General features: G+C 38.1%; 1 protein-coding gene across 1 annotated transcript; it reads right to left on the bottom strand.

Moving 5' to 3' along the window:
- Positions 1 to 11,631: 11,631 nt before the first annotated feature.
- Positions 11,632 to 22,406, bottom strand: LOC105384296 (flap endonuclease GEN). The gene is made up of 11 exons (XM_048626117.1): positions 22,310 to 22,406; positions 22,115 to 22,209; positions 21,786 to 21,996; positions 21,560 to 21,649; positions 17,034 to 17,187; positions 16,359 to 16,491; positions 15,132 to 15,293; positions 13,740 to 13,908; positions 13,311 to 13,455; positions 13,025 to 13,102; positions 11,632 to 12,677 (listed from the first exon to the last, which is right to left on the bottom strand). Exons 1-11 carry the CDS (start codon positions 22,370 to 22,372, stop codon positions 11,677 to 11,679), a joined length of 2,301 nt encoding a protein of 766 aa, XP_048482074.1. The 5' UTR covers positions 22,373 to 22,406; the 3' UTR covers positions 11,632 to 11,676.
- Positions 22,407 to 22,607: the final 201 nt, after the last annotated feature.

Below are 22,607 nucleotides of genomic sequence, written 5' to 3'. Positions count from 1 at the left end.
GCCCTATTGTGTGCCCATATTTATCATCGCATTCCTTACACGGAAAAAACCTTGGAGCATCAATTAATGGAACTAGCATACTTAGGTTTGAGTGTGCCCTATTGATGTTTTTTTTAGCTTAAAACAAAATACGGGGTGTATAACTAGAGCTAAGTAGTCTCAAATTAGTCTTCTTTTCAAAAAACTAAATTAAAAAACACATGCTTTTTGGTTACTACACACAGCTCCCAGACAAAGGCATAGTAATATTATAGGTAAGTAAAATAAAGTAGAAAAGACATTTTGCCAGGAGACGGAATGGAATCTCACGTAATCCATATAAATTACCAGAGCCATTTAAATGCTAAGTGGTCTCTTTTTAAAGTATAAAGATATAAAATAGTAAGAGTCAAGTTGCAGCCGACAGTTCCAGGTACAGCTTACCCGTGATCCGACTTTCATAAATAAACCCCACTTAAGTCCTTACTTAGTAACGGTATAGTGTACTTTATACAGGGTGTTGCAAAATTGGTATACTAAGCCGAAACCTACATGTGCAGCATGGTATATCTAGGCCTGAAACTGAAATCAGAATTTGAAAATTCGTGAAAAAAAAAATCATTTTCCATAGAAACTTTGTTGGTCACGTGACTTTTACTAAGGAAAATTAAAATATTTTTTCACGAATTTCCAAATTCTGATTTCAGTTTCGGGCTTAGATATACCATGCTGCACATGTAGGTTCGGCTTAGTATACCCTTTTTGCAGCACCCTGTATATAAGTAGATACCTATTATATATATATTTTTTGTAATATTAACTCACTTAGGTGCTGCTGAGATAATATGTAACTATAGAGGTACTATTTTGAATACTATGCAATTAGCAAAGAATGGCTTTAAAATAGTAAAAGCTTATCAAGGTTTGTCATTTACGATTTTTTTCCTGTACCTCCTGTCGGTTAGCTGGTAGAAAATTCTTTTAGCTCACCTTTTGTACAATTATAGTTTATATTTGTGTAATAAAACAATATACTTTACCTATAATAGCAACTTTTCCGCACACCTACATACACAAAAACGCAAAAAGGCGTACTTTCAGTTTTAGATTAGAAGCCCGCGTTCCTCTATTGTATCTATGTCCAGTAATGGACGACATTATTGATGACGTCATCACAATGCTTCAACAAAAACCATACAACACAGTTCTTACCCGTGTAGTGGGCGGTCGTGGTGCGGTCGGGGGCTACGGAGGGGCGGAGGGGCGCGCCGCCGCCCGCATGCTATCAGCTGGCCGGCGCGGCCATGTCGCCCGCGCGCGCCCGCTCTCACCGTGATGCGCCTGCGCAACACAACACACAACACGTTATTAGATACACAGATAGATAAAACACACTCTGAAATAGATGTTACTCCAGCATACCTAGCACGGGGCCTAAGAACGGCATGATTTGTCAAAAGTTTTCAGTTGCGCTTGCTCTTGAAGCCACACGATGCGCGTCTTGGGCCCCATGCTAGGTATGCTGGAGTTGGCGAAGGAAAAATAAGTACATCCGTATAGTGTGTCCTCGGGTGCTTCTACTAATTTCAACGATATTCTGATGTTGTCACTACAAAGATAATCGTGAATGCTTTACGAGATCGAAGGGATCTTCTTGTATGTAATTTTCAGAGCATATACAGGTTGTTTAAAAAAGGGTATACTGAGACGAAACCTACGGGTGCAGCATGTTATATCTAAGCCCGAAAATAAAATCAGAATTTTACGTGACCAACAAAATTTCTATGGAAAATGCATAATTTTTTAGCAACATCCTGTATATAGGTTTTATTTTCATTTTTTTCAGAGGCATCTTAATAACGAATGACGTTTTCTTGCATGTACTCTATAAATTCACCTATGTCGGTAACCACAAAGACAGAGAGGCAGGAAGTATTTAAATAAAGGCAAACTCTCAGTTAAACCTCGGCAACATCTGGACGGCCTAACATAGTCTTAAACTGGAGTAATAAGTGTTCAGAGGCTGTAATCCCCCGGGCCCACACTCCGGACATCTTTGTTACTCGAAGCTTCTAGAAGCTCCCGGCTGACTTGAGAAAGTTAAATCATTACCTCAATGCCTCAACTCTATTAGCGTTCATTTTGCATAATTTTCAATCGTTACATTCCGCACAGGCTCTAACTAAGCGAAGGAAATTGTTAATTGAAACATATCAATTGGTTAATTTGATTCGAAATTTGTGAAAAGATTTTCGTGTCTCCAGGGGTTTTGAAGTGAAATTAGATACTTTATGGATTGGTTCATTTATGTTTGTTATTTAAAGTCATCAGTAGGCACCATAGCTCTATAACAATATTAGTTTGATTATTAGTTTTTTTAAAGTTGACATTTATTTTCCAGAAGAATACAAATACATATTCACTGACTTAAATTGAGAAAAACATGTCATATATTATGTAAATATTGTACCTATAGATGCACATTAATCGTTACTTAACTTCGAATTAAATTAGCTCTTCTTTTATTAATTTTTAAGCATCATACCTAATGATGATGATTCTAAAAGCATAAATAAGGACAATTAACTTAATTTTCCCATATCAACTACCTAAATCCGATACAATAAAAAGTACCGAAATCCTCATTTGTTGCACCCATAACACTCCTCTACAAAGAGAGTTACATAATTTCCAATGCGCTTTTCGGCAGCGGGCTGCGGCAACTTGGACGACGAATGATGTTTGCTTTTATTGTCTCTTTCAGACTCGATTCTTTGTAAAGCAAAAAAGTTAGCGCAGTTATTTAAGTAGTGCCATACTTGAAACGCAATAAGAAGTACACTAAATTTAATAATGTACCTTAATGTAATTTATATTAATGTTATATAATTTGAATTGAGTAGCTCACCTTGTAAATAATATTTTTAGCATTTACATTTACAAAATTACATAGTCTATAGACCTAGACAATGTGAAGAAGGTGCTCTAATAATTAACTGGGAATATATCTACTTAGCGTTTTTGTTACACTTCGTTTAAAGTAAATTAAAAGTCACAGAAATAATTCCGTCTGACAATATAAAGCTCCTCTGGTAGACAGTAGGTACTTGGGAACAGAAGGCTGGTAACGTATCCGCAACTCTGCTTAAATATTCCGTGCCCAAAGTAATTATTGGAAACTCCATTGCTCTTGAGAATAAAACCGCGATATAAAAGCAATTCATCGTCGAGTTTAAAAATATAATACAGCACAGATACGTACTTGTGCTAACTTTTATTGCGGCCTTCCCCTGTTTATGCCCTTTTGCCGTTTATAACCGAGATATTTTTTATGGTGAGCAAACTTCCATAAAATATCGTTTAAAGTTTGTTCGGCCGAAGCTTGATTTCTCTCGACGTTGTTCCCGCCTGCTGTAATTTGTCAATAAAACTCATTTGCCGAGATTGAATCGTCAGCACGCGTCATTTCATCGGGGAAATATTGTTAGTATTTTCGGCGGAATGTTTCCGTGCGTACGTAAATTGCGTACCTCATCAGCGCGTATCAATTGTTTTACGAGCGAGGTCGGGGGTCCGCAACGGGGGCACATCTGACAACTGAGCTCACATTTGAAATTTCCGTCGCATCGTCCGCGCGGCTGCGACACGCTCGCACACGCCATCTACCGCGCCGGTCGACGCGAGAGTTACGCGGTGGTGTGTGGTTATACGCATCGCATTCCATTTCCAGTTCAACTCGTCAGCGCACCTTTTGTAGCGTCAACAAAACCATTCTGTTATCAAAGAACCGTTTCCATGTTCTCCTTTCATTGACATTGACTGCCTTTTTAGATTCTTTTCATGGATGTTTTGTGAAACCATTATCTTCATACGGAATTCTTGTTTTGTTATTTTCAAGCAACATTATCTGTCTACATTCATAATTATACTGAAACGTTAATGTTTTCGAGCTTTAAGTCACACTATATTAGTGTTGTGAGTCCAATTCATTTACTAGACACAATAGATGGCATATACTATTCTGCATAGGCTGCATCGCCAGTTAAAAGCTTTCTGAAAACATAACAGTTGGTCGCGCGGGCGGCCATGCAACTTAAACGATTTTATGGCTCTGTATTTTAAACCTACTGGAGCCCTTCCGAGAAAACTTTATACAATAGCAAAATAGAAACAATGACAGTATCATTTCAAAGGCTTTCCTTTCCATGAAACCTTTGAAGTGTTTCTAATTATAGAAATAAAACACGATTCCCAGAAAAATATGAAAAAAGTTAATAATCAGGGTAACACGTGCATCTCTCAGACAAAACTCCTTCGAGTAACGATTTGACCTATAAATAAATACAAAGGTATTTTTTATTTTGGATCACAATCTACTACTTACTTACAATGAAAAATTATGTGGGATGCTTGGATTTTATAAATAAGGTCAAAAACTAAAATTCAAATCTGACTTTCTTTCAAAAAAAAATTTAAAACTACATAGCCGAGTCCATTATTTTATATGCCGTTATTTTTTATTGGCACTTAATTTGTGTTGTATGTAACTAACCGATATTAAAAGACATAATAATATACCTCTAGATATGCGACTTACATTTTTTTTCCTTGCAATTTTTTATCATCTAATGTTTTAAAACACGCATCAAAACAAAACCTACGGCTTAGAGAAACATTTAGATGCTTTATTATTCATAGCAAATAAGAGAGTACACACATCAACCCATGTGGGATTGCTCCTGACACGCGCCTGCAACTGGAAACGTTTCTAATTTCCCCTGAAATTTCATTCGATTTCGCCGCTTATTTTCATTCTAATCTAAATTTCCACGCGAGGTTCCCCATCGTCTCGAGGCTGTCAAAAATGGGAATAAAGAATTAAATTCGTCTCTCTCGGGACAAAGCTTCTACTTTATTGTTCAATGGCAATGCATATTTTACCGTGGAATATAAGAGACGCTGGGGCTTTTAATGAAACCGACAGTAAAATATCAGTAGTTATTCTTATACGGCTGCTTGTAAAAGGCTAGATAAGTTTGCCAAGTGTAAGTCTAAGTCTAGCCAGCCATTTTAATAGTGTTGGAATATTACATTTATTTTAAAGCGCTACGAAGAATCCCGCCGTGAACAACAATGACTGAATATCGGTAAACTCTATATCTGGAATTTCTCTTATTCTTCGACTCTATAATAAGATAAATAGAATGATCAGCATTTACAACACAAATAATTTTGAGTGTTAAAGAAAGGTCACAACACTTTTGCTAACCTTAAGCTATCAAGAGATTGAGGATTTGCTCAAAACTTTAGTGTAATAGTTTTAGATAGTATTTTATCTGTAAAATTTAGTTATAGCTTGGCTTATATTATATCATTGTTTATTTATTTCAGTAACATTAAATTTAACTTTAAATTATGTTTACCCCAAAAATTCAACGCAATTAATGTTCTACGTAAATCCATACCTTTAAATGTAGCTAATTTGCATACCGGTAGCAATTAAGGATTTTTTTGTATCCCCTAAGTTACAGGCTCTGCCTAGTTTAGGGGTTACTACCCGATATATTTCTACTGCAGAATCTCTGTCATTGTACGTATACACACTGTTTGTTCTGATTGTATATTAATTGTAACTGTGTTCTTTTTGGCAAAATAAACTTATTATTATTTATTATTATTATTATTATCTTATTAAATCAGTCTTACTGCAACAATACTCATAACCAATTTGCCTAGTTATCTTCAAATTATGATGTCTACAAATAAAAATTGGTTCTATACAGTTTTATAACAAAGCATAAAATAAACTATATTTGCTTGGGAGGAACTAACTTATCATTTACGCATACGACGCAATAATTTACGGGTTTAAAAAATCTCATATCATATAAAATATGACAGATAGTTAAATGATAATAGACACTTTTGAGGGGGAAATAGCTAGATTATCCCGAATTCAACTTTAATCATCACATTTTTATTTTGAAGGAAGCATCCAATGTCCGACCATAGTCTGAATGAACTCTTCTACGGATGGCATTCTTTACTATACGAGTAGAAGCCAGTATACATCTAATAATGGTTTTCCAATAACACGAGCTTACAAGAATGTGGAAGGGTTGTAAAAGAAATAATTGAAATAAAATGGATATATATATTGAGATCTGTGGCAGCGTGGGTCGAATCCTGTTGTGTGTGGTGTACAATAATTGAATATCAATGGCCTACGTACCAATCACTGCTTAAATTTACAAAGCACGTCTGTTAAAAAAATATCGTCCTTCGCCCTCTAGGTATCCGTGTAAGATTTATTCTGTGACACAAACACAAGTTGGCTACGCGTTTTTCTCGTAGCCACGGTTTTTGCTACGATGCTACGGCGTAGCAGTCTCGTAGCCAAATAATAAATAGCTATGTTCCATCTCTTTTATTTGCGGTCATTCCTTTCTTGGCTATGAAACGTGATTCCAGATAGTATACATAGTGTACATATATTGTTATCAATGTAATAATTCAATGTACAGCGACATAATCGCTTATACTTATTATATGAAACAATGAATATAAAAAGACCATTATAAGAAACTATAACTACTACAGTACTATTTTAATAAATGCCATTATTACCAACTAATATTTGATTTTTATGGATTATAAACTTTCTTAGATAACGTTCAAGAAGATGGCATAACCTCATTAATGGAGTTGAACCGACGAAACAGCGAAAACCCTCGCAATTGCACATCACAAGTACCAAGGTACTCGCATTTTACATTTAATGTTGAGAAAACCAAAATGAATTAGGGACTACATTCCGCGCTAAAAGGTTTCCCTGATCTGCTCGCTAATCTGTCAACGTATACATTATTTATGCGTCGCAGTATCCATGAATTAACGCAGTATACATAAGTAAGCGAAATATAAATATATTAGAAGAGCACCGCTTCTACTTCACTAGTCCTAGAAATTTGAATTGGAAAGAACCAAATTATTCTAGGCTAGTCTCGAAATGGGTTTCAACTGATAGGGATTTCTGAGGACGACCTGGCGGCGGCGTGCGGCACGCGCTGACACATCACGTGGGTACCACAAGAGCACTAAACGACAGGGTCAACATACCAACTTCAGCCTCTCTAAACTGTGTTTTTCAACTCTCAACTGACTCCTCGAATTCGAATACAACTAGGTATATTGATTTTTGCACCGTCCCCTGCTTTCAATGTCAAACAGCGACGACAAAGAAACAGACACTTGTTTACTGAGAAGAGCATTGTATTGTGTTGTCAGATGTAAAGCCTTATCATCTGTAGCATGTAGATATTATTGTAATCTAATCGGTATAAGGCAATTTAAAGTTGTTTGTCACATGAAAAGAGCGTGAAGAGATGAGCGCACGTGCGCTGCGCCCGGCCGGCGGCGGCGGGCCGCGGCGGCTCCGGCGGGCGCCCATCAAGGACCTAATTCATACATTTTTACTCCCAATGCCACTCGCTTAAAGCGTTTAGGTTGCGGAAAATCGTTATAGGCTACGACAATTCGCCATGCGGCGCACTGTCGCACGCAACGCACCCACTTACACATGGATTCACAGTCGCGGCTTCTTTACATCCCGCCACGGTCAGTCGCTGACACCGGCGGCCACTCGGGCCGACACACACACGCACTCGCGAGGCGCGGGGCAGCTCGGGCTGTGCTCGGGGCGCGGACAGAGCGGACGAGTGCTCGCGGGGACCAGCGCCGACACACGGCCGCCCTGCGCCGCAGTGACGGGCGGCCGGGCCCGCGCGCGCGCCCTGCGCCGCAGCCTCCGACCCGGCCCGAGCGCCCGCGAGCTCTCCCGACGGGGGGGTGAACAAACCCGCCGCGCTTCTCCTTCTTACACGAAGACGAGGTTAAAAAGGATTTATACTTTTTCAGTTCGATAGTCTGCTAATTGAAAGACTGGATATTTTATTTTATTAGCAGATGTGCTCGCTGAATATTCCGTGAAGGGGGAGGGCAATGGCAGCGTTTGACCGACGGCGTGACGAGCGAGAGGTTATCGAGTAATCGAGACCTGTCCTGTCCGACAACAATAGACGCGCCACATCACGCCCACGTATCAAAAACATAATTAATAAATTTGATAGGCACATACTCGTATCAATAGCATATTTTCTGAGAATATTTTCCTTTTGAAATTTCTGGGAATACACTAGGCATATTAATTTATCATCATCATCAGCTGAAGTATACGATAATAGTATCGTCTACTTCGGATAGTACCCTCTCAAGAAGCGCCAACACTCTGTCCTTGAAATAAAAATTGAAAATAGGAAAACATCTCATCTCAGCAAACGTGAAATCTGCCGACGGACGTAAATAACTTGAATGACAGTCCGTGCGGTAATCCTCTTAGCGAATATCGGCAATAACGCGCGCGGCGACGGCCCTCCACTATTTATAGTCGATCGCATGCGGCAATGCGAAGCGAGTACAAGCACCACTTTCATCCAATCATGCTGAAAATCGGTGTGTATATTAAATCATATAGGCAATAAACTTGAATTCATTTCACAGCAGGTTTTTAAGTACCTAGTATAACTGCGGAATCACGAAATAAATCGGCTTCACTTCTCAACTTCCCGGTTTGAATCGTTCAATTAATTTGCACAGCTTAACAATTTAAATTCTTCACACAAGTAAATTGGTCAGAGTGATCGAAAACGATTAGCGCGGGGCAAATTGATATCCCTGGGAACCGGCAGGTGCCGCTCCTCTAACAAAAACCGTTCATGTAGTGAGCGGACACTGTCGCGCTGGATGAAATATCTCTTCTGGCTACCGTCATAAGGTTTACTTTGGGCTACGACATGATGGATGGTTAGCTGCGGCTGTCCAATGTATGTGTGCGACGAGCGACATAACTGAGATGCTGCTGATCTAAAGCAAAGATTGTTTTTGTAATTAATAACTGGCAACACAATACGAAACCTACCATTGTGTACCTAAAGGTATTTAAGTGGATGTGTGTATGTGTGGTTAAGTAGGTAGTTACAAGAAGCGTGTTCCCACTTAACCTAACTGCAATGAATTTATCAAGATTCAGACAAAAGACTTGGCAGCGGTTTATGTGCAAAACAAAGCAGAGATTACCTCCCGCCCGGGCCGCAGACGCTGTTACAATAACTAAATTGAATTGAAAGCTATTTCTACATTTTATGAACTCACTACTAGAGGATCAAAAAGTTGGATGGGTGCGGATTTAGAACGATGATGAATTATTCAGATCCTCCTGTAGATAAACTTTTGCTCTATTATTTCAATGTGCCACATTGGAATAACAGTGAGTATTTTTCTACATTACAGTGGAAGACAGATAAATATTGGTCGCTGTTTATTTACTTACTGCACGAGTACCTAAACAATAGTATACCCAAATGCGTACTTACCAATTTTCAGGTACCTCTCATCCAAAACTTATAACGTTGTATACCTACCTGTACATATTTAGCCAATTACGTCAAAAAGTTTAAAAAATAAGCTCAAAGATACAAAATAATTTAAAAGGCGAATCCGCAGACGAAATTGTTGTTTCAAGGGTGGGAATTAAACGCTCTGGTAGCATCTCGCATAATTAATTAATAAAATACAAGGAGCCTCACTTTTATCCTCTTACATCCGTCAGACGGGCGCTGCGCAAGTACAGGGTGAACTATTTATTAATTATATTTTTTTCATAATGTAAAAAATGTTCTTATGTAAATTTTTGCAGGTTGGAACTTTTGTATACTGTATAGTTATGTTAAATACGTATCAGTGTCAGGTAGTCCTTGTTAACCTGTTATGTAAATTAACTAGACAGTATACAAAAGTTCCAATCTGCAAAAAATTACATAAGAACAGACTCTTTATATTATGAAAAAAATAATAATAAATACATAGTCCCCTATTGGGTAAAAATTTACGTACTTACTTAATGATAAAGGGGTTTACTAAGTCACTATTCATACAACATTGAAGGCATGTTAATGATGATAGTGTGGATAACTGTGGACCAATATCACAATCATCATCATCATTATCATCAGCCAATAATCATCCACTGCTGGACATAGGCCTCTCCCAAGGATCACAATACAACTGAACAATATTGTAAAACCTTTAGATAACTCACTATAGATTTCTTCAATGCTATACCATTATGATTTGTAGTGTTACTAGTCTGCACGTCAATAAAGTTTATATCGCATCCGATGATTTGTGAAGCAATAACACACAGTCACCTTGCAGGATTGAAATCCGATGTTCTCCGCAAATTGCGTGCGGAAATGCCAGTTAGACGCCCAACTTTCAGAACTAGTTTATCTATTTATGGCGGCCATTTGCATCGGGCCCCGAAGACAAATAGACTTGGACAGACTTGGGCGAACTTTGCTCAACGCTTCAAATATATGAAATTTGACTTCTGCGGGTAATTAAAAACTCTATTTTATAAATTGAGAATGTATAGGTTAAGTATCTTGTTATCTGGATAAGTATAATTAATAGGTATGCTTTTGCCAATCTATTTCCATAGAGGATTGATAAAACCCATCGAATATTTGGTCCGATTCTATGACCAAAATGTCATTACTTTTCCTTATATTTATTTCAATACCTAGTTGCATTTTAATCTTTTGTAAAATATCTAGTGTGCACAGGTCACAGCTATGTGTCTACAGACATAAACTTATGTAATAACGTCGTTGCGTGTCACGACTAAGATCCAAGTTTGAAAGTTATTAATATTCGTAGTGCGAGGATATTAAAATAGTCGGTCACGCGAAACGCAGGTAAGTGAAATAACATGTACTTGCCTCTGCAATCAAAGTGTTAACATTAAACAGTCACTTATTAATTTATTTACCATCTACGTAGCAAAGTGTTGCTACGAAATTCGTAGCACTCCCGTAGCTCGTAGCGCTGTGAAACGTCGGGATTTCGTAATGAATTTATGTGTAGCTGTCGCTTATAAATCTTAATTAGCCATTGATGTAGGTTCGGGGGAAGACGAGCTTATACGGTCTCAAGTTCAAAATGAGTCCGTCAAAATCATGCTAGAGGATCGTTAATTAAACTGGAGCATAATCGGAAATTTCAAAGTGTACCTACACAAACTTCTGAAAATAAACATCTTACAGAAGTTTCGCTAATGAGATATAATTTCGGTCTTCTTTAGGCCTATCTAACAGAGGAAAATCCTAATTATAAAACAATAATTATTAACTAAAAAAGAAACGGAACTAATAGGCCAATGAAAGAAACCGTCAACAAAGACGAACGAGAAAATCTGTAAGGATTTTCTGTAAAATAAGTTAGCGACTTTAAAACCATTGCATCGGGATGCCGAGAGACTTTCGTGATAGTTGGCAGCGGCGTCGCACAGACAATGGCTTCCTACAGTTCTTACGGAGAACCGACTAACTAGGGAAAAACTTTACAACACAACAGACCTAATAAACAACCAACTACTTCGTTTCAATGCGAATAATTGTACCAGTCTGAATGTTACACTCTGTCGTACTGCCTTGTACTGTGATAGATGATTTGAGGAAGAACGAGTAAGTATTTTTTAAACCTCTACTTACGTAAATATGTAGTAAGGATTCGTGTATTAAATGGAGAAATCAATAAAATTTAGGTAAATGTTTATTTAATATATCAAATTACAGGTTATTAGAGATGAACGCTTTCTAAACTATAGTCTAAAGTTTGTTCACTATCGGAGTTGGTAGCTATTTCCTTGTCATAATTTAAAGACAGTTCAAACGCATCGCAGCCGTTTGTCAATTTATCAAAGAAATGACTTGTATTTACTCTGGACTTCTCTGAGTTACTAGATGCGTTTATTTGATACGGTACACTCTTTCTTCTAACAGGACTTTCTCTGGGCGTTGAGCAATTATTATGAATTTGACTCAAAATGCTTTTTCTAAACCCAGATTTACGAGGAGTTATGGTTTTGGTTGCGAAAATAAGTTTTACTAGATTATTGTCAACGGTTGCCGTTTTACTCCTGGTACCACTTGCCACAATTTTATCAACAATATCTGATAACTCACTTTCATTTATGTCATCTTCACTTAAATTTAAAATACTCATTGATGGTTTATTAATTATTTGATTATCTTTACCGTCGTCAAGATTGATTGTGGCTTTGCTATTTTCTTTGTCACTATCATATTTTTTATTTTCATAATTGTTAATCATATCAAACTCCACGTCAGCCTCGCACATAATATCCCTAAAGCTATATTTCAGTGATTCCATTAACTTCTTAGACTTTCTTCTTTTATTTTGAATAAAACTGTCGATAGTTTTTTGATTTTTCGATTTTGTATTTTTGATTTTTCTCTTTAGTTTATTTACTTTTACGCTCACATTAGCTTTGCTAGTATTTACGTCATTTGTTTTTTCGCTTACATTCATTCTGTTCATAGAGTTGCTTAAATTAACCATATCGGTATCGATAAGTTTTTTTACTTTCCTATTGTACTTCCGTTTTGGTTTGTCTGGTTCATTTTCATTGACTTCTTTCTTCTTTCTGCCTCGAGTTTTCTTTTCTACGACGGGCTTTTTAGTTAACTCTTCAAAATCTTCTACCAGTTTCGGATAAAATTTTCTCACGAGATCTTGTCTTTCTGTTGTGGTCCAAGGAAGCTTATGATCTTCGTCATCTAAATAAATAAATAAACATTCTTATAATAAATATATTCCTAACTGTTTTTCGTAAGAATAAAGGGAAGTAATAAGTACGGATATTTACCCAGTATCTCAAATTTTCCGTTGGTCCACTCTTTACATGACACTGTGTATATATGATATGACATAACATTAAATTCAAAAACTTAAGTGATTTCTAGGTGACCTACGTCAATGCATTACAATGCTCACGATAAGTAAAGTTTGTTACCCTTATTCACCATGGAAGATGACATGATAATGATATCAGATAACTTCCACATTCCCATAAGAAACATAGTTTTAATTTAGATTTAAAGAAGTAGTATGCTCCTTGACTCACCATCAAATTGATCATCAGGTATCAACCCTTCGTATTGCCCGTCAGTGTCCTCCCACACTATTTCAAAGCTTGGTACACCTGGAAGAACATAGAAAACGTAAACAACATATACTTGGGCATATGCTCCTGTGGATTAACAATAGTTTAGAATGCCTCTATATTTTACTTTGTGTAGGTGGACCAGAGCGGCACAGGACCGGAAGAATTGGCGTACAAATAAAGAGACCTATACCCAACAGTGGGCGATAGAAGGCTGATGCTATGAGATGAATAGCAATATATTTACCTCTCGGTGTTCTTTTTTTGTTGATCCGGACAGGTTTGAGTGTTCTACACGGGACGTGCTCTTGTAGGTGGGTTTTGGTGAGCAGCGGCAGAAATTTCTCCACGCAGTAGCGCTGCGACCAATCCAACTTACTAGTCATCAGTTTCTGGTAGAAAAAGGTATATCATGAGTGTGATGCACGAAAGGAGAATTCCCCGGTTGACATATTATCAACTGTTCGTTATACGATTATTAAGTACGTTGGGCGCATGGTACGTTTGGCGCACCCTGGACTGTCGGCAACTAACGCAAATCTGACTAGATAATACACACACTACGGATGTAAACCTAGTCCAAATAGATTGATGTTTGTCCCCGATGCGCTAAGGGTGCCAAAACATGTACTAGGAAAAACACAAATTACGAGGGAAAAAAGGCTAAAAATGTTACCATAAACTGAACGAGGCTGGGCGGTGAAGTCTTCAAGTTATCCAAACTGATTTTCTCCGCAGGCGTGTTTAGGAATTCCTTCATAACTTTAGGCTCAGGGAAGGGAGCCCCGCAATTCAGGGCTCGGTTACGCAATGCCAGTTCCCGTTTCACTTCAGCCACTTTTGTCCTGAAACAAACATTATTTTTACTGAAATATTTCACTTGAGTTGTCGCTTTCAGCTTTGTGTAGGTACCGTTATTATTTAGTGCGTTGGCGTCGGCGTAATTTTACTTGAGAGCAAATATTAAGATTACGGATGGATATAAGAAAACAGGCTATTCTGTTAAATTTAGGATTCATGAAAACGGCTCGATAAATCACAATATACGGGCAAACATTTGCTTCATTCATAGATGTAGGTACACTTACGTTTGATTTCAGTTTTATATATGAGCAAAAGGGTAAAATTTAAAAAAGGAACATAATTATTTATTTTGGTATCCACATACAACGAGAACAACTTGCTTTTGATTCGATTAATATTTCCACCTACATAATCTAGGACCCATAATCTAGTATATTGTCTACGTGGGTCACTTATGTTAAGTTTCTCAGGCTGCGCCGAGTATAGCACCGGCTCTATCACCCAGGTGACCCAGTCGTGACGTTTATCTACGTTGACAATGAATCCATACCATGGCTGCCTGGTGGGAGGGTGCTCACTTGTGTCCAGTGTGGAGGCAGGCGCGGCTCTATGACCCATGACAGTAGCCTGGTGGGGGGTGCTCACTTGTGTCCAGTGTGGAGGCAGGCGCGGCTCTATGACCCATGACAGTAGCCTGGTGGGGGGTGCTCACTTGTGTCCAGTGTGGAGGCAGGCGCGGCTCTATGACCCATGACAGTAGCCTGGTGGGGGGTGCTCACTTGTGTCCAGTGTGGAGGCAGGCGCGGCTCTATGACCCACGACAGTAGCCTGGTGGGAGGTGCTCACTTGTGTCCAGTGTGGAGGCAGGCGCGGCTCTATGACCCATGACAGTAGCCTGGTGGGGGGTGCTCACTTGTGTCCAGTGTGGAGACAGGCGCGGCTCTATGACCCATGACAGTAGCCTGGTGGGGGGTGCTCACTTGTGTCCAGTGTGGAGGCAGGCGCGGCTCTATGACCCACGACAGTAGCCTGGTGGGAGGTGCTCACTTGTGTCCAGTGTGGAGGCAGGCGCGGCTCTATGACCCATGACAGTAGCCTGGTGGGGGGTGCTCACTTGTGTCCAGTGTGGAGGCAGGCGCGGCTGGTGGCGGACGCGGCTCTATGAGCCATGACAGTAGCCTGGTGGGGGGTGCTCACTTGTGTCCAGTGTGGAGGCAGGCGCGGCTCTATGACCCATGACAGTAGCCTGGTGGGGGGTGCTCACTTGTGTCCAGTGTGGAGGCAGGCGCGGCTGGTGGCGCACGCGGGGCAGCCGAGGCGCGCGTGCGAGCGGCCCGCGTGCCCGCAGCGGTCGCAGCGCCCCGGCACGCCCAGCCAGCGCTCCTGGGCAGAGTAGCGGTCCGGGTCTATGACCCAGGAGAGTAGCCTGGTGGGTGAAGTGATAGTACCTATTATTTTTTGTAAGTAAAGCTATGTGACTCAGACTAAGAGCTAAGTGGGTTATATATCTCGGTTGCTTTGGTTTGTACAGTCAGCTGCATAAGTAGCTATACACTTTTGTACCTTGTCAATCTGAAACCGCCTATCAATTAATTGAAACATCGACAGTTCGTCAGTTTGACAATGTACAGAAGCGTATAGCTACTTTATGCAGCTGACCGTACCTACAATGTATTTTACTTTATTTTGGTTTGCATAAGTTCTTATTTAGGTACAATAAATACAATATCAAAATAAGATTGAATCGTCGGCATCGTTGTATACTTTCCTTGTCACATCAAAAGCAACGTCTAGAGAGTCTCAAAGGAATTATGAAAACTCCAAGGCGAGCCGACATAACAAGCACAAGTTTATAACGGAGCGAAAAAAACCGTGTCAAGTAAATTGTGCGTAAAAATTGAAGAGACGATGACACGACAATGTTCACGGGTGAGCTCGCCTCGTCTCGGCCTAATACTTCTATTTTTAGCAAATTTATAACGACCAACTTCAAGTACTCGTAATGTCCTAACTACCCCATAAATAACGAGGCACAAGGAAAACAGGCACGATAATGGGGCGGCCCTCTTTGATTTTCATGCAATATTTAGGCGACAAGTGGACTCGCGAGCTTTTATGAAAATGTGGACAGCGGCAAATTAAAACGATTACTGAGTTTACTTCTATGTATACAGTAAGTTTATTTATTTATCTTAGATTGCGTGGAAAATATAAAGGACTGTAATGTTATGCTACTAACCAAGCTACATTTATTTTTATAAGTCTTTTTAGTAGGTTACATGGCAGGCACCGCGCCCCTAGAGAACAGACGAAGATGGCGTGTATCCGACTTTTTCGCTATTGCCTATAATGCAAGTACCTAATACAGCCCTTATAAACGTACATAGGAACAATCTTATGAGATATATTATTATTTTCGGGTTCCTATACGTCTCTAGTAATGGCTCAAGTACATATAATCATAATGCCGATGAGCACAACACCGACCCACCTGTCAATGACTTCCTCTTCAGATACAGTCTCTAGGAAAGACAGCACGGTGACCTTGGAGGAGCCGCACGCACCCGCGCCGTAGTCGCAGCCGCACAGGATGGCCAGCGCCACCATCTTGTTGCGACCGAAGCCTTAGAAAAAACGTTATGTGAGAATGAGAAGGTAGTAAGTTATGAATTACTGTGGGGTTTACGAAGGAGCCTTTACGAGGGACGTATCAAATTGAGCTTTTTAAAGTTACCAACTTTTTAAAGGTCCCACGCAATCGGGGCTGTCAGCGAATGACGCTAATCTGACTATCCTTTCACAATGGTGGCGTCTAGGGTTTAGACGCCTTCTAGAGTTTGTCACCAACATACTAAGAAGAATCATAATGATCAAGCTTATTCAACCACATCCAACACTCTAGTGCGCTCTCTGTTTCTGATCTCCATGTGAAGTCGCACAATTTATATTATTTTGAGTGCACAGGATATCTTATATTTATATGTACATTAGGCGCCTTCCCACTAGCCAGCACATTTAAATGCGACGCAACTCCAATTTTACAGTAGACTACACTCATGAGCAATGATAAAGTTCCAGTGACACATGTGGAAAGTCAATGACAGGTGGAACTTTTTCATAGCACGTTAATGTATATCATAGGTATTCTATAAAACAAAAATCCCACCATTCTGCTCATACATCTTCCTGGCATCGTAACAGTCGACGGAGCCCTGCATGGCGCCGCCGCCGGCCGAGCTGGACACGCTGAAGTTCCGGTACACGCGGTGAGCGCCGTACGCGAAGCAGTCCGAGTCTTGCGACACCACCGCGTCTACTAGCTGACGGGAGTGTGAGTTAGTTCGGGGGAGGTGGGGTAGATGGCGTTTAGTGTGTGGAAATAAATAGAATGTTTTCGTTTTGCGTAGGGAAAATAAAATGGGTTTTTTGGCAGACAGGGGCCACAGGCGTCTTTTTACCTTGTAATTAAACAATAAAATATTACATTCCCAAAAAAATGATACCCTAGGACCTAGGTTATTAAAATAAATTTATTTTAAATAAAAAATAAGCATGATAAAAATTTTGGGACAGACAAAAATATATACCTAATGTAAGTTTGAATTTTATCAATTATACCTAATACCGAATCACCGAACCGAAATTTAATGATGCAAACTGTCTATTAATTAAACTCTCAAGTAACTTCCACATCATTGCCTTATATCGGTCACCTTCTATAATAAATTTAGAAAAATACATGGCATCCTTAGATAATCTTCTCGATAAGTTAAAAAGCAGCAAGGAATTAATATTGGCTGGTGATATAAACATTAATATTTTAGCAGGATCAAATGATAACCGGAAGTCAGATTATTTATGCCTTACGTCAGAACATGGTCTAGTTCCAGCTGTAACTATACCGACAAGAGAAAACTCTTGTATTGACCACATCCTAGTTAGAACCAAGTGTGAATCGAAAGCTGTTGTATGTAAAACTTCAGTAACAGATCACGATATACCAATCTTTGGTCTTAAACTTAAATGTGAAAATAGCAATACTCACTCACCAACACAGCAACTAAAATTAAAAACTCTTCCAAAAATGATGAAACCAAACTTTTCAAGTATTGTCAAACCCTTCCGGTATACACTAACGTTAACTTCATGCTTCTTAAAGAACAGTTTTTCAATACAAACATTCAACAAGAAATTAATCATCCTGTACAAACTCGACGCGTCACACAAAAGAAACTGGTTACAACGCGAGCAAATAACTCGTACGGCGAGCGCACCAGCTCTTATCTTGTTCCGCGACTCATCAACAACCTACCCACCGACACAAGACAATCACTGACCCACTCAAATATTAGAATTAAACTTAAAAAATACTTTATGTCGACGCTCGAGTGATAAATTATTACTTAAGTACCTATATTGCTGCCTCAAAGTAAAAAGTAGTATAAATTATATTTTACTTATACATACCTAACTACTTACGATATCTACATTTGTTGCTTGCTATGAATGTTAAGTACCTACCTAATTGAATCATGTTATACAAACTTTCAAATAGATACCTACTAATAGACACAAGTTGTTAATTGTATATAAATTATAACGCAGAATGAAGGTGCTGCGCACAATCCTGCGAGGATTATTGTAGTATCTTTAAGCTTGTTTTTTCTTATGTATTTTACCTATAATTAAATAAATAAAAATAAATAAAACGTAAAACAGACTTCTCAGCTGTTGCTGCTGAATTGGAAAAATATGATTGGTCCCACATCACGTCGAATAACGACGTCGAGGAAGCTACTCAGGCGTTTACATCCCACCTTAATGCTACAATTGAAAAACATACGTGTGAAGTAAATATGTCACGATCTAAACAGATAAAAAAGCCATGGATCACCCCAGGAATACTAAGGTGTACTAGACATAGAGACAAATTACATATGAAATGCAGAAAACATCCTAAAGACCCTAACGCCCGGCTTATTTACAATAGGTATAAAAATTTTTGCAACAATCTCCTCCACAAAATTAAATCTGATTATGAAAACAAACTTCTTACTGACAGCAGGAATGATACAAAAAAGTTATGGGGTGTAATAAAAAATATCTGTGAAATATCTAATAATAAAACAAATGCTTCAACTACTCTATTAAATAATAAAGATACACCAAAAGAATCTCTAAACGACTGTAATAAGTATTTCACAACAATAGGAAACAATCTAGCTAATAAAATACTCACAGAAACTGGTCAAACTGAAACAAATCTTGCCAACTTGTCAAAGTCTAATTCTTCTCCAGTTTCTTCTTTCTTTATGAAACCTACGGATAAGACTGAAATAATTGATTTAATACGACAGTTAAAAAATCATAGCGCCCCTGGAATTGACGGAATACAAAATCTTTTACTCAAACACATTATATATACAATCATAGAACCCATCACTCATATATTTAATCTCAGTCTGTTGAACGGAGTGTTTCCATCTGTGTGGAAAACTGCATCTGTTACACCTGTTCATAAAGGAGGCGATAAAGATAATCACTGTAACTACAGACCTATCTCCTTACTTGCCACTCTCTCCAAACTTCTAGAAAAGGTTGTCAGTAGAAGGCTTGTTAATTTTCTCGAGGATAACAATATTCTCTCACCTACTCAGTTCGGGTTTAGGCAAGGGAAATGCACAGAGGATGCTGTACATACAATACTTAATTCAATTTCTTCCACAATTGAAAAAGGCGACTGCTGCATTGGTGCCTTCCTAGATCTAGCGAAAGCATTTGATACAGTGTCGGTTCCTATTCTCTTGCAAAAACTCGAAAACATTGGGGTCAGAGGCATAACTCAAGACTGGTTTAGAAGCTACCTTACAAACAGGCAACAGCTAGTAAAAATAGGAAACAATTGTAGTGATCTCATGCCGATAAAATATGGAGTCCCGCAAGGTAGCATACTGGGTCCAATTCTATTTCTTCTTTACATAAATGATATACACTCTTCTCTTCCATCCACCCTTAATGCCGAAGTAGTTTGCTATGCCGATGATACGGCGATCTTATTTTCTGGAAACTCCTGGAGTTCTGCGGAATCAAATGCTGTTGAAGGCCTTTCCAGTGTAGCAAAGTACCTATCTAGAAATTTACTGACCTTGAATACAACGAAAACTAAGTATATCTGTTTCCACAAGACGACTGCCTCACAGCCTAAAATAACAATTCCATTAAAAATACACACATGCAATCGTCTGTCTGACTCCTGCCTTTGCGATAGCATCCATCGAATAGACGCAATTAAATACCTCGGCGTAATCTTAGACGAAAAGCTTAACTTTAATAAACATATTGATGCATTATCCACTAGGGCCAGAAAACTCATAAATATTATGAAACTTCTGCGAAATGGTGCAAACAAGGATACAATCCGACTGGTGTATGTAGCTTTGTGTGAATCGGTCCTCAGCTATTGCATATCTTGCTGGGGTGGTTCCTGCAAAAGCTATATGTATACCCTAGAAAGAGCTCAGAGATCAATCATAAAAGTAATGTACAAAAAACCTAGAATATATCCAACCGCTACCTTATATAAAGAATACAACCTTCTGAGTATTAGAAAATTATTCATAATTAGAGTCGTCCTTCTTCAGCACCACAAGACACTTAACTCCAGTAATTACAGCCAGTTACTAAAACAAAGAATATTTAGAATAGACACAGTGCCTGCCAATACCACATTTGCCCAAAGATTTCCACCGTTCCTCCATCCTCATATCTACAACAAACTCGCTAAATCATGTAACATTAAAGAGCTAACTACTAAAGCCACTCAAAAAGTAGTTTTGAAATGGCTTTTCCATCTTGATTATTTTGAAACTAAAGATATACTATTAATAACAAAATAATTTAATAATAGACTAAACATTGCTGCCCAATTGATTGATTTCCTACACTATATTACCATACTTCTAAATACATCATTAATTATAAATAAATAATAATTATACTTTCAGACACTTATAATTGTATTTTATAATTTTATATGTACCTATGTTTATTACTATTTATTTATTAGTATCATTGATATCTATACTTATTATCTATACTTATTATAAGTATTAATTCATATTTTTACCTAAATTATATACTCACTACTCCATACCTAACAATACCTATTCTATTAGCCAGTCCATAAGTTTTATAAAATAAGAATGTATTACCTACTTAAGTTCCTTTGTTTGTTTTTGATAACCAAAAATGGTTAAATTTATGTTAATTTTTGTTTTTATTTTGTCTTGCTAGCTAATTATGTTTACCAAAAATGTTCCTAAGATTAGTATATATTTAGTTTTAATAATTTAAATACCTACCCTAACGCATACCTATTAAGCTATTAACATTATTTAGATTTAAAAGTTCTATAAGTACCACCTACCTACTTAGTTAATAATTTTATTTGTAACCAGGTACACTGGCATCCACGACACAGGCTGAGCCTAGTGTGGAAGCCACCGAATTTCGATAATTTATAATCTCTCACCCTTTTATTTAATTTCCTAAAATTATTTGTTTGTACCTACTAACTTTTTAAATTCTATGGTGTTTAAATAAATATTTTTGATTTGATTTTTTTGATTTTTTGACCTATGTACTTTTCAGAACTGAGTATTGAGGAGTTAATGTACAAGAATGTTAACTCACCCCTTGGGCATTGAGTTGGGCGCAAGTTGCCTCAGCCTCTCCCTGGCCTTTTATGCAGATCACACCCATACTCTTCAGTAATGATTCACACTGAAAAAGTAAATAATTAAAAAAATATTTTTTTAAAGTGTGTTGAATATGCTTATTATAATTTATGCCAATTCGTGAATGTGAAAAGACACACATATCTTTTTTCACAGTGGATAAGAGTTCATTATAATATTACCTCTTTAAGAACATTGCGAAACCTTTTCCGTCCCACATCTGGTCTTTTGCTAACAGCTGCAGCTGTCTCAGTCCTTGGAGCTGCTCCTCGGAACTGTATAGCATTTCTGGCAGCCATCACATCTCGTTTCAGCTCTGGGGCATCCCCTTCCAATACAAAAATTGGCTTTATATCAGCCAGTAATAAGTACATTGTACGGAAAAAAAGGTTTCTGAAAAAGAAAAAATAAACTAAGTTATTGCTACAAGACAAGTTATGTTCTCATAAAGCGCAATATGTACTGAATAGGAAAATAATTAAGTACTTAAATATACATAATGTTTACCGACCTCAAATACAATTTGGGCTGAACATAATAGTCCGTCACATTCTGACTATCACAAACCCAGCCCGACAAATCTACTGCTATTGTTTCTCCTCTAATCTAAAAACAATGTAAATTCGTAAGTAAATTAAGATAGGTATTGTTGGTAAAATACAGCTAACTGATGACTGAAGTTTAAAGTTTTCAAGGAGTTACTTACCTCGTGAAGAGATTTCTTTTCACTGAATGGAGTGAGCACCCCCCATAAGCCATTAATTCCCATAATCACTGCGGTTTTAAGGTTTATAAAACTAAGATATAACTTGAAAACACAATAACATTAATTTTAAAAACAACTGACTTACCGTCTGTCACTGTCACGTCCAAATGACAATTGACATTAACAAAGTATTCTGTGACACTTTCAACCATAACTACAGATTACGTTTGACAAGTAGTGTTGTGCATTAATTATAGTCTATCGATAGTATTGTGATAATATTATGACCAAAACTATG

Source organism: Plutella xylostella, chromosome 15 (assembly GCF_932276165.1).
Source record: "Plutella xylostella chromosome 15, ilPluXylo3.1, whole genome shotgun sequence".
Lineage (NCBI taxonomy): Eukaryota > Metazoa > Arthropoda > Insecta > Lepidoptera > Plutellidae > Plutella > Plutella xylostella.
Note: the sequence above shows the minus strand (reverse complement) of the source record. Positions and strands in the feature narration are given on the sequence as shown.

Bases quoted from the DNA above. Each gene is read 5' to 3' on its own strand.
- LOC105384296 (XM_048626117.1), bottom strand. From the start codon at position 22,372: ATGGGAATTAATGGCTTATGGGGGGTGCTCACTCCATTCAGTGAAAAG. The intron at 17,188-21,559 runs GTGAGTTAACAT...CACTCCCGTCAG, and splicing joins CCCAACTCAATGCCCAAGGG to CTAGTAGACGCGGTGGTGTC. The intron at 13,456-13,739 runs GTAACATTTTTA...TTTTTCTACCAG, and splicing joins CCAGCCTCGTTCAGTTTATG to AAACTGATGACTAGTAAGTT.